General features: G+C 56.3%; 1 protein-coding gene across 2 annotated transcripts in view; it reads left to right on the top strand.

Annotated features, from left to right (window-relative positions):
* ADAMTS14 (ADAM metallopeptidase with thrombospondin type 1 motif 14) overlaps positions 1 to 14,736 on the top strand; it is a gene marked incomplete at its 5' end in the record, with an annotated part of 72,813 nt that overhangs the window by 26,927 nt on the left and 31,150 nt on the right. For both annotated transcript variants that reach the window (XM_080822468.1, XM_080822467.1), the window contains 2 exons: positions 592 to 782; positions 14,528 to 14,611. In XM_080822468.1, the coding sequence (XP_080678594.1) occupies positions 592 to 782; positions 14,528 to 14,611 (275 nt within the window). The remainder of the gene's footprint in view (positions 1 to 591; positions 783 to 14,527; positions 14,612 to 14,736) is intronic.

Raw genomic sequence — 14,736 nt, 5'->3', positions numbered from 1 at the left:
TGTTTGAGAACTCCTAGATTACATCATACAAGTTCATGATCCTAGTTAAATAAATATTTTTGCTTTTTGCCAAAAAGGCAAAGTGGTGGTGATGACATTTTGGGTTGCTAGCAGTGACCTGGAGGGAGGGGATCTGGGGGTGGGGGTGGACATACACCAGGGATTTCTGCATGGGCTTGCTTCTATCCACTGTCACCTTTGATTTTTATAGCCAGGTCCTGGGTAAGAAATTAAGGATGGTTCATCCCCACATCACAGGAGGGGAAGCGGGGGCTTGGACGGGTGAATGGGCCAGGCTAGGGCACACAGGGAGGTAGCGCTGCGTGAGAACTGGGACCTAGGCTCAGGATTCCCAGCCAGATCCCCCTTCTCTGCTGTTCATCGCCTCAAAGATGGAGCCGTGGCGTGGTGCTCGGCAAAGGGCTTGTGCCCCCCGATTCCACCATGTGGAAGGAACCCTCATGCTAAGTTGGCTTCCAGAGGCAGGAAGAGGGCCCACGTGATGGGGCTGGGTGGGCCGGTGGGCGGCATCCGAGCCACAGCCACTCCCATGGGTCTGACCTCTGTCCCTCTTCCTGTCCTGGTTGGCAGCCTTCGGCCTGGGCGACCTCCCCAACCTGCTGGGCCTGGTGGGGCAGCCGCTGGGCGACGGGGAGCGGAAGCGGCGGCACGCGAAGGCGGGCAGTTACAGCATCGAGGTGCTGCTGGTGGTCGATGACTCGGTGGTGCGTTTCCACGGCAAGGAGCACGTGCAGAACTACGTCCTCACCCTCATGAACATCGTGAGTGTCCCTGCATCCCGGGGTGTTGGGGTGGGGCCCACCACCGGTCTTGGTCCTAGCAGCCCATTTCTCTCGGGCCCGGTGTTTCCCGGTGGAGTTTTCCCAGCAGTGAGACAGGCCTGAGCAGGTGTGCTGTCCACTCCAGACCAAGGCTGGTCTTCACTGTGCACGGCTGTGCCGAGGAGTCCCTTGGCCATCAGTGCCAGCCCCTGGCAAGCTGGCATCCCGGGGACAGTGGCTTCAGGGCGGGGACACATTCAGAGCCCCAGGCAGGGGTGGTGGTGGTGGGAGCAGCTCACGAGGCTTGGAGTTGCAGACTTCGCTGAGATGCCCATCTGCAGAAAATGCCCGATCCCAGGAGGGAAGGCTGGCCAGCTAGTTGTGAGTCGGCCGTGGGGTGGGGATGGGGGCAGATCCCAGGCCTGGAAGGTGGGCCTTTGATGTTCACTGAGAACAGAAACACCCTTCTGCAGATTTAGGTCTTTGGCTCCATTGGTAAGAGTTTCCAGAGCTTGAAACATCCCCTTCTGGTACCGCTGGGGAGACACCCTTACAAATACAGTTCCCTTACCCCTGTCAATGTCTCCTACAAAAGGGTAGCTTCCACTGGGGTTGGCAGGGCTTCTCATATGTCCAGAATTTCTTAAAAATAACCAGCTTCAAACAATCAGTATGCCAAAGAGGCATCTCTTGGGGGTGACAAAACCTTCCACCCTTCCTTGTTCTTACAGCTCTGTTGTCTGTGTGTGTATATAAGTACTCCCTTGTCTAACCCCTGAAGCTGGGGTTCTGAGGTGGGGGCTTTGTCTTAACACTTTTTTTGATGCTCCAAGTGCACAGCACACAGTGCCCAACCCCCGATAGGTGATGGGTAAATCTGGAAGCCAGCGGCATCTATGGGAGAGGCAGGGGGCCAGCATCCGCTGAGAAGGAGCAAGGAAGGCAGCAGATTTGCTTCTGCAACTCAGGTGTAAGGAAAAGCGGGGCTAGAAATCCGATCCAATTACAAGGAGCCTTGGGGGAGGGGAGGGGTGCCCGAAAGTATTGTCCCCCTCCCTGCCTCTTTGTTTGGATATTAATTCTTCCATCCCTTAAGGAACCTGCGGTTTGGGACTCAGGGAGCAAAGGCTACCAATTGGGGCTGTTCATGAGGGAGGGGGGATAACTGTGAATATGGACCACCCACCCTGGCTCTAGAGATTGCTAGCCTAACCTCAGGCACACAGGCCAGTATGAATCCCATCAGTGCGAGAGCAGGGTTAGCCAGAGCCCGCAGGCAGGTGGAGAATGGGAGTGGCGGGGCGGGGACAGGGGGCCCTCAGATGCTGGGAGCCTGGGTCCTGGGTCGAGACCGAGGGCTATAGACCTCAGGAGTGTGACCCTGTGAGCCAGGCTCTATTCAGTCCCAGAGTCCTTCAGTTTGTTAAAGGATAATTTTCAGGAAAAGGTAAAACCAGGACTCTCGTACAGAAATAAAAATAGCCAAGTGTTACAGGTTTTGTTTCACTCACTAATCAATGAGAGGACCAGGCAAATGTGATAACGCTTTCAAAAGAGAACTCCAAGAATGGAAACATTTATAATCAGGCATTTTGAAATAAAGGTGCAAACAGAGAACAGAATTGGCTGTCTCCCAGGGCGGAGGACAAGACCGAATTTGTGCAGCTGTGGACAAGAATTGTGCATTGTTGTCACGCGTTGAGCTCTCAGTCGTAAAGCAGCTTCCGTGGAATTGGGTTCAGATGAGGCTTAAAGGTGTGCTATGGACAAGGCTGTTTCCATCAAAGCACCTGTTACAATTATTCTCGCAGTTTGAGGCCTGATCAGGGTCTCCGGTAGAGAGCCTATCCCGGGGACGGCAGGGAGTCTGGTGGCCCATCTGATGTACCGGCTGCGTCCCTGTCCCTGGAGTTGGGAGTGTAGCAGCCTCGCTCAGGACACACCCCCGGGTGCTGGCTGTGTGACCATCCAAGCGACTGAATGGTCGAGGTCTTTGATGAATCATATAAGGAAATACTGTTTTCTGTAGAGCAAAGTATACTTTTGGAACTGTTTTCCAAAGGCTTGCCCAGACGGAGATGGGATTCCTTCAGAAGGGTCTCGTTAAATCTCTGGGTTCTGAAGCTGTATGGAGGGTGGAGGCCAGTGCGTGGGAAGCGCCACCAAGGTCTTGGTGTTCCCGACGTGGAAGCCAGTCGCCTAGTAGTCCTCCTTCCCTGGCGTCCCTCCCCATGTCCTCTGAACTTTATTGGGGACCTTTATTGGAGAAAAGTAAGCCTGTGTCCCGCTCAGGCTCTCTTGACCTCGGACTCATGACTCAGCCTTGGCCAGGGAGCACCTCTGCTTCGACCTCACCGAACACTGTGCCCCTGGGGCCTGCCTTGGAGACTATTATTTCCAAAGGCTTGGTTCCAAGTTCCTTCTCCTTACAGCCTACCGGAAAGTGGGTGGGGAGAGTAAATGTCTTCCAGAAGTTCCCGAAGGCTGCTTAAGTCTGATTCTTCTGCTTACTGCTGGCTTACCCTATGGGATTTGGAAACAGAAGGGGAAGTTGAGGCAGAGCTTCTCCACTCCACCAGGGGCCTGTTCCTCTGGGGGAGGGAGGCTCGCCATGCTGAGGAGATGTTGTGTGTGGACCTACAGCTGCCTTGGGGTCTGTGAGTGGTGGGCTCCTGACTTCCTAGCTGCAGAGTTCTGGCCACCTTTCCTCCCAGGGGACCCACAGCTCAGCCCTTGCATTGTGTGGGGAGTTTATCTGGCTGGGATGCTGGAAACACTAATTTCCTGTGGGATTTCATGAAGCTGGTGAGAAGGGTGTCCCGTGCTGTCCCCTTGGAGCGCCTGCCTGCCTGCCTGTGACCATTTCTGATCTTGATTTGTGGGACCAGGCCTGTCCTGGTAAGACCAGGGAGGGATCTGGTTCCCGGGATGTATGGTCCCTTTGTGCTAATCCTGGAGGAGGGGCCAAAGCCATCAGTGAAACCCTCCAACCCATCTGATCAGGCCCAGCTCTCAGGCTGAGCTCAGGGCATCCTGCCTCTCACTTTCCTCTTGCATTACCCTGGGGATGTGCTGTACGTATTCATGAAGCTGCAGCTGATGGCCTGACTCCCTCCTCTCCTCCCGACATGCCGCGTGGGCTGCGTGGACATGCTGACACCTGATGGACTTCATTTGCCTGTGCCTCGGTTTACCCATCCGAACCAGGCCACTTTCCTTAAAGCATCTTCACATCTCAGGACTGGGGAACCATTTTGAGAGCTTTGAAACAGAAGGAGCAGCTGTGTTCAGCAGGTAGTGAGTGCCTGGTGTATGCCCAGGATGACAGACAGGCTCACATTCTAGAAGCTTTGGTCTGGCTGCAAAGATAAGCCTCGGCTCCTGGAATGATTTGGGGGCGGTGCTGAAGGAGCTTAGAGGAGGCAGCCCTCCCTGTGGACTCGGGGGAGAGGATTTCTGGAGTGGTTTGGAGCTGAGGCTGCCTCAGGCTGGGGGTGGAGGGGTTTGGTGATGTGGAGCGTGCAGGCCCGGTGAGCATGCCACCGTGCACAGCGGGGTTGCAGATGCAGGAATGAGGGGACAGCCAGGTTGGCAGAGGTTCCCAAGGCAGTAGCTGGGCCCTGGCACAGACAGGAGTGCCGAACAGCGCCTGACAGGGAGATTTGACAGCGTAGATTTGAAGGAGGAGAGGATAGGCCCCAGGGCCAGCTGAGGCTGTGACGGGCCCACAGGAAGACTCTGAGGACAGGGACTCTGCACTTTCTCAAATACCACAGTATCATTCCAGTACCTACCACATGTCAGGCACAGGGCTGAGAACCTCGGAGACAGGCGCTGTGAATCCTTACTGTGGCCTCAGGCCAGCGGCATTCCTTTGACAGCTGTGGCTCTGAGAAGCCAAGTGACTTGGCTCAGACTAATGAGTGGCTGAGTTAGGATTCAAACCCAGATCTGTCTGATCCCGAAGTTCGTGCTTTCCCCCCACTGCTGCTATGGTAGAACATGGGGGGAGCAGCTCTGAGGAGGAGGCGGGGGTGGATCTCAGCCTCCTGGCCTGGGAGGTAGAGACGGTGCTGCCTGTCCCCCCAGATGGATCTCTGTATCCGAGTCAGGATTCTGAGGCTTCACCCCTGGGCTGGCTTCCTCCTCTTGGCTCCTAGCCATGGCCAGATGTGCCGGCCAGGGCCCCGGAGAGAGGCAGGCGCTGTCAGGGGCCCTCTCCTTGCCTGGGACGACACACCCAATCTCTGGGGCGAGGACATCCTTGGACAGGGGGTTCCTCTGAGGGCAGAGCAGAGGGAGGGCGAGGAGACAGAGAAGCCCTTCCGTCGGTCCTCACCAAGCCGGTCTATAGTGGGACCCCCAGCCCACTCAGGGGGCGGCAGGCTCGTTGCCCACCTTGTTCTCCGCCCTGCCGGGCCAGGCTGCCACCACAAAGGTGTTGGACATGGTTGCTGGAGAGACATTGCCTGGTGTCTCTGAGAGGGTCCCCCCGCTCTGACCTGCTTTGGGGCCCCTTCCTGAGGCCTCCCAGAGGCTCTGCTGGGAAAGCAGGGTCCAGATGGCTATCAGACCAGGGCCTTGGGGTCTATCAGACCTCAGCCCGGGAGGGTGGCATTCTCTTGGCACATCACTGTGTTAAATATTCATCATAAAGGCCGGTTTGGAACAACACCACGGAAACACCGTTTTCGTGCCGAGAGAACGTTGTTTCGCCAGCCCTCCTCCATTTGGGGATACGCCAGCCTCCAGAGCAGCTCGTCTCCCTGCTCACTAGAAGGACACAAATCCTCCCCCTCCCTCTCTTGTGGATCGTTTCTCTTCTCTTGTCTCTCTCTCTCCAAAAAGCTTTCCACTGCTCCTTCAGGGCACTCAGAGACCCCCCCAAAACAGAAAGCAAAAATCTTCTTACTTTAAGGTCATGGTTCTCCGTGGGGGCAGTGTTGCCTCCCAGGGGATGCTTGGGAGGGTTTGGAGATATTTTTTGGTTATCCCAGCCGGAGGGGATGGGAGGTGTCTGACATCCCCGAGGAGCCCGTGCTGGCTGTTTAAATCCTAAAATGCACGGGACAACCCCAGCCTGAGTGGCCCTGGGGACCAAGGGGCCAGCCCAGAGGTGTTAGAGCCAGTTCCCACATGCTGGCATTCACTTTTCCAGAGTAGGCCCCCCGGGCAGAGGACGGTGCGTCGCACAGAAGCACCAATGCTGGGGTTCTGAGCCCTAATGACCATGAGCATCCCTCACAGTGGGGAGAGCTTTGTGGTCGGCAGCCTGGCATCTCAGCTGCTGGAGGGGAGGTCACACGCCTAGAATCCCCTTCCCGGGCTGGCCTGATGGACCTGTTCTCGCCTCCCAAAGCTGGAAGCGGAGGTTCTAAACCGACTGAGAGATGCCACTGATTGATCACATCCAGGTTCCAGGTGCTGTCCCAGACGCTTGACGTTGGCCTCATCTTCTGTTCTCCGGGGCTTCTCTGCAAGGTTTGTTTGTCTACACTCGGGCGAGAGAGTCGGGCTCGCTGGGTGAGGTCATGGGCACTTCAGGTCTTTCCAGGTCTCCATGGTGCCTCTTTTCACTCTCCAAGAGGCTGACCCGGGACAGAGAGGCTGCTGTGTTTTGGAGACAGGTCGTGGAGGGTACGTGCTGAGCACTGAGGACCCGTGAAAGGGGCTCTGCGGGGCTGGGTGTCTGTCCCCATGCGACCTGGAGTCCTCCTGCCCAAGCAGCCAGCCTGTGAGGTGGGCTGAGTGGCCGAGTGGCTCAGGCCAGCCTGCAGGCCCTGGGACCCTCAGTCTCCAAGATCTCGCTGGGGACCTCTGAGTCAGGGCCTGCCCACGGGGTATGGGAGTGAGCGCAGTGCACTGGCTGGGACTCAGCCTCCCAGCCCCGGGGAGAAACCGGGGCCCAATTCTGGCCATTGCCTGGGTCAGCCCTATGCTGGGGGCTCTGGGCAGCAGGGATCCTGGGCGCAGGCCGCGGAGGATTACTGATACACAGCCCCACACAGTGCACACCCCACAGAGAGAAGGCTTGTTTCCACGCATGCGTGTGTACAAGCGCCCACATCTGGTCACCTGTGTGTTTAACACAGATGTGTGTGTGTGTGTGTAGATACGTGTACCAAATCACATGAGCACACACATCATGCGTGGGGCACGTACTTGCCATATTTCATCAAAATTGAACCCATCAATTGTCAGATGCTCTTGTTACTCTATGTAGTTAAGAAACAGAAAAGGTGGGGCGCCTGGGTGGCTCAGTTGCTTAAGCATCTGCCTTCGGCTCAGGTCATGAACTCGGGGTCCTGGGATTGAGTCCCGTGTCGGACTCTGTGCTTGGCAGGGCGTCTGCTTCTGGATTGTCTCTCCCTCTACCCCTCCCCCTGCTCACATGTGCTCACTCCCTCTCTCTCTAAAATAAATAAATAAATCTTAAAAAAAAAAAGTACTACCTATTAAACTCTGATAAAGATGTTTCCTTATCATGTAGAATGTTTATTTGCACATTTTGGAAGATCCCTTTTAACTTGATGGAGACTTAGGTATTTATCACGTATTACTTGTGTACACACATAGACGTGACACGTGGGAGAGTAAGGAGTTCCCTTCGCTTCCTCCCTTCGGAGCATTCCTTGTCCAAGTCCCTTTCCGCACAGAGCCATCCAAGTGTGTGCTTCCCCGCAGAGCATCTCCCGGTGCCATCTGGAGTGCCGGCGAGGCTGCAGGCGCGCCCCACACTTATCTTTGGGATTTCCTCCAAGCCGGAACCTGTTCCAAACCCCTGTTTGAAACGGGGATGACTCCTTGATTTTACTGGAAGGTGGCGGTGGAGGTTTTCAGTCAACCAGGACCCACATTCCTTCCTCAGATCTCCCCTAAACGGTCCACTGCCAGCAACGGCAAGGGGTTGTGGTGTCCAGGGAAGACCCCGGGAATGACGTGAGATTCTTGCTCGTGGGAGCAGTGCCAACACGATCTCAGTGCCTCCGACCCGCTGTGATGGGGAATGGGGGAAGAAGAGGTCTGAGACATGTGCGGTGGACAGAGTTGCTGCATCCCCTCTTGTTGGAAGGGTCAGGACTGGGGGATGGAGGGCCGGTCCTGGGGCCTGAGGCTGAGGAAAGGGCGGGACAGGTGACTGTGGCCGGCCTGTCTTCCCAGCAGGGCTGCGCCCACTCCGTTTGGGTTCAGAGCCGTAAGTGACCCGGGAAGGCACGTGAGCAGAGGCTGGACGTGAACTCCAACGGCAGCTGTGCTCCGGCGGGCTCCGCCATCACTACAGGCCTGCTCTTCTCTGGTCAGAAGAGTAATGGGCCACGCTCCTTGGAGCTCCTGCGAGGAATGGCTGACCCTTAGAACCGGAGTGGAGAGTGTCCAAGATGAGCACCCCGTAGTCCCAGAAAGGAAGTGCTCAGCAAACACCACCCAAACACCCCAGAACTGACAGCGGGGGTGTGTTAAAGGGACACAGTAGCCAACTGAGAGAGCTCCCGGGGGCCAAAGCTGGGACAATTGGTGCAACAAAATCAATAATGTAGCATTGAATTATAACCCACAGTGTGAAGTCCATATCCACGGGTTCACACTGATAAATAAAGGACAGAATAAATAGACAAATGGGAGAAGAATTCCAAATAATTGATGGAGATACTCTGTCCCCAGGAAGGTGGATTTGAACTCCCACTCCTGCAGCAGGGGCCGTGCACAGTGACTTTGTCCTGAAGAGCACAGCACGGGGGTGGCCGCTGTCCCAGCAGGCAGTGGAGGTCAGCCTCGCCAGGGACGGGTCCTGCCGGCACCAGGTGCCCTGACATCACGTGGGGAAGGGGACACTTCAACTCTGTGGCCTTCCTCTCCTCGGCCCGTGCCCCCCATCTAACCGTGAGACAGACATCAGATATGCCCACGTTGACGGACCGTCTGCTCAACGCCTCACCGGAATTCCTCGAAGCCGTTGGGATCGTCAAAACTCAAGGAAGTCTGAGGACCCATCAGGGGGAACAGTCTGGAGCAGCCCAAGGGGGTGTGGTGACAAAGTGTAACCTGGGGACCTAGATGTGGTCTCAGAGCAGAAACAAAGGACATTAGGAGGAAACCAGGGAAATCTGAAACAAACATGGGCTTTCGTTACCAATAACATGTCCTCTTGGTTCAGTCGTTGTGGCAAATGTCCTGCGGTCATGGCTGACGTTAATCACAGGGGAATCAGGGCCTGGGGCCCTCGGAAGCTCTCTGGACTCTGCTGGCAGCTTTTCTGGAAATCTAAAGCTGTTCTAAAATGAAAAGTATACTAATTAGAAAGAAAAGAAGGAATAGTGCTTCCTTCGGAGAAGGTGGCTGGGAGGATCCCGTGAGGTGGGCAGGGGCTGTGGCGGCATCAGCCCTTCCGTGGCAGTTCATGTCCTCTCTTGTCTGAGCAGGGGGTGGGCTCGAGACCTCGGGGTTGCTCTGTCCCAGCACGGCCACTCCCATCTGGGACCTGGCTGCACCTGGCTGACCGGCAGGTGGACATGCCTCCCCAGAGCTCCTTGGGAACTGCGTTCTCTAGCAATGTGGGAACTCGGAGCTGGCCAGGTACCATTCTGCACTGGACCCCGTCTCTGCACAGACAAGGAGAAGCCCATCTGGTCCTGGTCCAGAAGGGAAGGCTGCCAGCTGCCCTCCCTTGGGCTCCCCGGGGGTCTAGCTCTCCCTTCCAGCCCTAGACAGCGGCCCAGGCATTTCTGCTGGAGCAACCCAGAGTCTGTCCCTCCCTTTGGACAGGAAAACACATGCAGCACTCCCACCCCAATTAGACCCTCTTTTGCTTCTTCTTACTCCCTGGGCTTGACCACAAAGCTCCTCCCCACCCCCCACTCCGGGAGGCCTCCCATGCTTACAGGAGAACAGGGAAGGGGCTCTTGCTGCCTCTCCCTACCTAACGGTGTTGCTGTTTACTGGGTGTGGAAACCCACTTTCCCATCTCCTCTCCCAGGTCAGAGAAAGCCCACTGCAGCCAGCCTCCACAGGGACTGGTTCTGGAAAGCAGCTGGGTTTTAGTGGCAAGAGTCACAAATATCTGAGCGTAAATCTGAGCCTTCCCAGCTGGGTGGAGTTACTCAGTTGGAGTTACTGGGTTGCTAGAGTACTGGAGTTACTGGAGTTACTCAGTTACTCTGGAGTTTCTGGGTGCAGCCATGGGCGAGTTACTCAGCCTCTCTGAGCCCCAGCTTTGTCACCTGTGAAAAGGGAACAATTCCTCTCTGCATAAGGTTGGTATGAGGTTGTATGCAAGCCCTCAGCATGACGCCTGACACATAGTAGGTGTTCAATGAACAGCAGCTCTTCCTGCAAGCCTAGTGGTTTCTGGCTTCTGCTATGTTATCGCATAGCTTCTCCCTTCTTCTCTTTTGTCTCCCCTTGGCCAGAGAGAGTCCTGACCTTTGCCTGTGTTTCTAGTATATACCCAGGCGCTGTCCTCAGCCAATACCTGAGGTGGAACCCTAACCCGGGGGTCTTGGCAGATGATGTTGAACTTGGCTGAGGTAGGGAAGCAAGGAGATCAGACACAGGGTTCTCTTTTGCCCTGTGGGTGTGTCTGGCTGCTGTCACACTGGGGTCCACCACCAGGGGAAGCGATTCCTGGTCTCCCCAGAGCTGGCACGCTGGCCTGACCGCTGGCATTCGGGAGGCAGCCGTCTGCGGAGGGCAGAGGCTGACAGAGCCAGTTCTTGATCGCCCAGCCAGACCAGAGCCTGTCCGGGAGCCGCCTGTGGGTGTGAGCCAGCGGTCCTGGGCCTCTCAGGTAGCCGTGCCTCCCATGGCTGTGGTCCCAGCATCCGCTGGCTCACGGCTGTGGCTGGGACCCGCGTGCCAGGCTGCTTCTGTGGTTCTGGGGGGACATGGCAGCCCCGTCCAGCCGCCTCCTCGGCCTGGGCAAGCGGTCAGGACAGCTTCAGCTGAACCCAAGCCCTAAGGTCCTGCTCAAGGGCTGGGGCTGATCAGGATGTGTGCAAATGAGCGTGCCAGGGCCCCAGAGACGGACCAGACCAGGGGATGTGGAGTGGCAGGGCTAACCCCACCTTTTTTTTTTTTTTTTGTAAAATAGAATGACTTTATTTTCAGCACCCTTATGTAGTATAAGAAAAGACTAGACTATCTATCGTTCATGGCTGGACCGTGCTTCTCTACCCCCTTCAGAGCCATTTGTCCGTTCTTGTGCCTTGGGCCACCTTTTGGAGATCGCTTTCCATCTTCCTTTGCTGCAGACCCCTCAATGGGGTCTGTGTAACTGTCTCGGCTTCTGTTTCCTTGATAATGTCTTCTTTCATCATGGTTCTTAAAAGCCGGTTTCCGGCGTCCAGGACCATGGGCGGGCGGGTTCTTTTATTTTGGTGCTTTGACGGTATTACTTCAGTGACTCCCCTTGTCGTTGTTGAAAACCTACTCCTAACCAGATGGCCCTTCCTTGGCAAGTGGCCTGTCTTCTCTCTTCTTGGCGCCAGGAAGGTTTTGTCTGTGACTGACGTGAGCATGGGGGGATGGCCCCCAGAGACCATGGCCACCATCTCACCCCAGGAAGAGAGCGGGTATGCTCAATGGGACTTCCAGAGAGAGACTTGAGGCCAGTGGAAGAGACTGAATGGGGCTCATGGCACCCAGAATTTTCCAAAGGGCTAGCACGTGCATTGCCGGAAGTGTGCCAGCATGAGCTGGGAAGAAATTCTCCATCCCGGGTGGGGCTGGCCTCAGCTTCCTTGATCGCCACTGGCCTCAGGGCTCTCTTGCTGGCTCCATAGGATTCCTGCTTTTCTCTCTCCTGCACCAAACCTTGGCCCAGCTTCTCCAAAGGGCCACAGCCTTCTTGGGTGAGGCTCTTTCTGGGTTCTCCGGAAAGCCCTCCCTACCCCCTCCAGCCCATGTATACCCCATCTCCTTTTCTACCAGCTCCCAGGGTCTGGGTCCACCCGTCACCTGAAACATTTGGTCGCTAGATTATTTCAGAGTGCTGTGCTGTGCCGAGCAAGGTCTTTCTGGATGGAGAGACCTTGTCTCTGTCCCTTTCTGCTCACTCAGTATTGCATTTAGGCCAGTTACCCCGGAGTGGGAGGTGGCATCACGAGGCCCCACTCAGTCCCCACCAGTGTTGGACACTCGGGCTCTGATGCTACCTCCCTTTCAGAGAGGTGGCAGCCTCCTCCCCATTCGCACGTGAGGACCTCCCAGTGTCCTGGGCTGGAGATGCCAGTCACGGGAGCAGGAGTCACTGGAGGCTTTGATGGGTGGGTTTGTCCTGCCAAGTGTGGGGACAGCCGTGAAGGATATGGCCAGATCCTGGCAGGGATCTGCCTGGCCCGCTTTGGAGCGAGACGGAGCAGGAAGACGATGGCCCTGAGAATTTCCAAATGCCCAGAGGCCTTACAGATGCCTCCACCCAAGCATTCCAGGGACTGCTCTCTTTTCCGGCCCCGGGGCAACCAGTGGGTTTACACGTGTCCATGTGGGGCGCAGATGTGTCTTTGGTGTGTGTGCTTACAGGGCAGGTCAGGGGGTCTGAGACTCTGACTGCACCCCATGTAGGAGAAAAGCCACGTTCCGAGTCGGAGGGGCTGAGATGTGAAGGTTTGGGTAAGAGTTACCTTGCGGCAGGTTGAGGATGATTTCAGCAGAATTCTTAGGTTGGAATTCTGATAGGGAGAAAATGTACATATGGCCGATTGCCCATCCCCCATGGAACGCCCCTCCACCACACAGTTCTCCTAGGATAAGTCAGGGGCACGTAGGTTGAGAAGGACATCGTCTCTTTCTGCATTTGGACACTCTGCCCCTGAGATGTGTGCTGAGGAGCGGAGGAGGGTGGAAGGGAACGCCGCTGCCCGGTGGATTTTCCAGCATTCCCTATGCTGGGGTGTTAGCGGGGGCTGTGTTCCACGGCAGGCACTGGTGTTTGTTCTCAGCTGGGTCCAGACATGGGTGCCAGCTAGTCCCTGGCGGAAGGAAGCCAGACACAGTCTGCTCTGAAGTCCCCACACTCCTGAGTTGGGGCAGCTTCCTGTTCTGGGGGAGTGGGTGGGGGGCTGTTTGGCGTACCCGGCTTCGATTGCCAGAGACCTGCTCTGTCTTTGGCTGGCCCCAGATCAGGCCTCCAGTCGCCTCCTGGCTTTCCCCTCCCTGTGGGACTCTCACATACAGGCTTGGCAGTGCTGTTGCTCTCCATTGGGCAGACAGCAGTCCCTTTGTGGGTTGTAGGCTGGTTCCTTTGCTCATGGGCGGAAGTGGGGAGAACAGGGCCACGTATGAAATGCCCTCCAGTTCCTGGGAAGACGTGCGGGCAGGCGTCAAAGGCTGGGACTCACTTCTGCCTCTCTCTGTGTGTGGCCCACTCATCGTTCCCAGATGTGTTGTTGGCATGAGAGGTCCATGTGCCAGCCCTAGGATGGCCATTAGGATCCCCACTCTACAGAAACAGAAACAAGTCCTAGGAAGTTGCCTGATGTACCCTGAGTCTCCCAGCGTCCGGGGCAGAGGTAGGATTTGAACCCAGGACTCCGGCCCCAGTAACTGCATTGCTTTACCAGTTCTGTGTGCCGACACCGACTTTGTGAGCGAGTCACTCCTCCCCCTGGGGTTGCGTCTAACTAGGCAATCAGTTCCGTAAGTCGTGGCCCATCACACACAGACATTGGGGATGATGCTTTTTAAATATGCGGAACAATGTTTCATGAAAGAAACGACATATAAGCAGTATATTCAGGATGATTACGATTTTGTAAAATGAGCTCACGCGCGTGCACGTACACACATGCACACACACACACACACACACGTGTGCACATGGTGAGAAGAGCGATAACTGTGGTTATCCTCTATCTGGCCGATGGTTGATTTTCTTTCACCATTTTTGTACTTTCCAAAGTTCATAGGGCAAAGTGTCTTCAGAAAAAAAAGTTACAACAAAACAGCTGGGATTGTTCAAGGGGCATCCTCAGGAGATGGACCTTCAGGAGAGAGAGGGCTTCCTGTCCTTGGGGGTGGGCAGGCTGAGGCTTGTCCATCTGTCATGGACACTGTACTGAGGGTGTCCTGAATAGGGGAGTGGAAGGGACAGCACTCTTTGGTGGACGGTGCCTGGCACGGCCCCACGGCTCCCTCGGGCTGTGGGAGAAGGGAGTTTCCCGAAGCCGTGCTCCTCGACTTGACCGTGGCCGAGAATCCCTGGGGACTGTGGTTGTATCGCAGGCTCTGACTTGGGAGGCGGGCCTAAGACTCTGCATTTTCAAGAGTTTCCCTTGGATCTGCTCTGAAAAAGTTCCCCGGGCCCTGCAGAACGGACGATTCCAGTGGCGACTAGAGGGGTACACAGGCCTGTGAGGATGAGCAACCTGGCCCGGGTGACGTTTGTGGAAGGACCTTCCCAGCCGTGGAAAATGAGTGTCTGGCAGAGGGCTGAGTGAGACCAGGGGGCCCCTCACCCTTGGCTTCACTGAGAGAGTGCTCAGGCGGAACCAGGAGGGCCAGGATCTGAATGCCAGCTCTGCTGCTCCTTAGCTGTGTGTCCCGGGGAAGGCCATTTTGCCTCTCTCTGCCTCAGTTTCTTCATAGGTACAGTAGGGCTAAGAATGCTGCCGCGAAGGCCGTGGGGAGGATGGGTTGGGATGGCGTCCTGGTGGTCAGCCGGTCCGGTACCCGGCTCAGGATCCACTCTGTGGTCGGCTCTTAACCCACGCTTGCTTCCCCTCAAATTGCCCGCTCGCTTCTCCTGGCAGGTGGATGAGATTTACCACGATGAGTCTCTGGGAACCCACATAAACATTGCACTGGTCCGCTTGATCATGGTTGGCTACCGGCAGGTAAGCCCCCCCCCCCCCCGACAGGCAGGGTCTGGGGGGAGAAGGGGTGTGGGGCCGGTGCATTGGCCTGGCTGTGGGGTGGGGCGGCGTTGGTCAGCGTCTAGGAAGCATTTTGTTTCCAGAAT

Source organism: Martes martes (genome assembly GCF_963455335.1).
Source record: "Martes martes genome assembly, chromosome: 14".
Taxonomy (NCBI): Eukaryota; Metazoa; Chordata; class Mammalia; order Carnivora; family Mustelidae; genus Martes; species Martes martes.
This window is presented reverse-complemented; position numbering and strand designations above follow the sequence as displayed.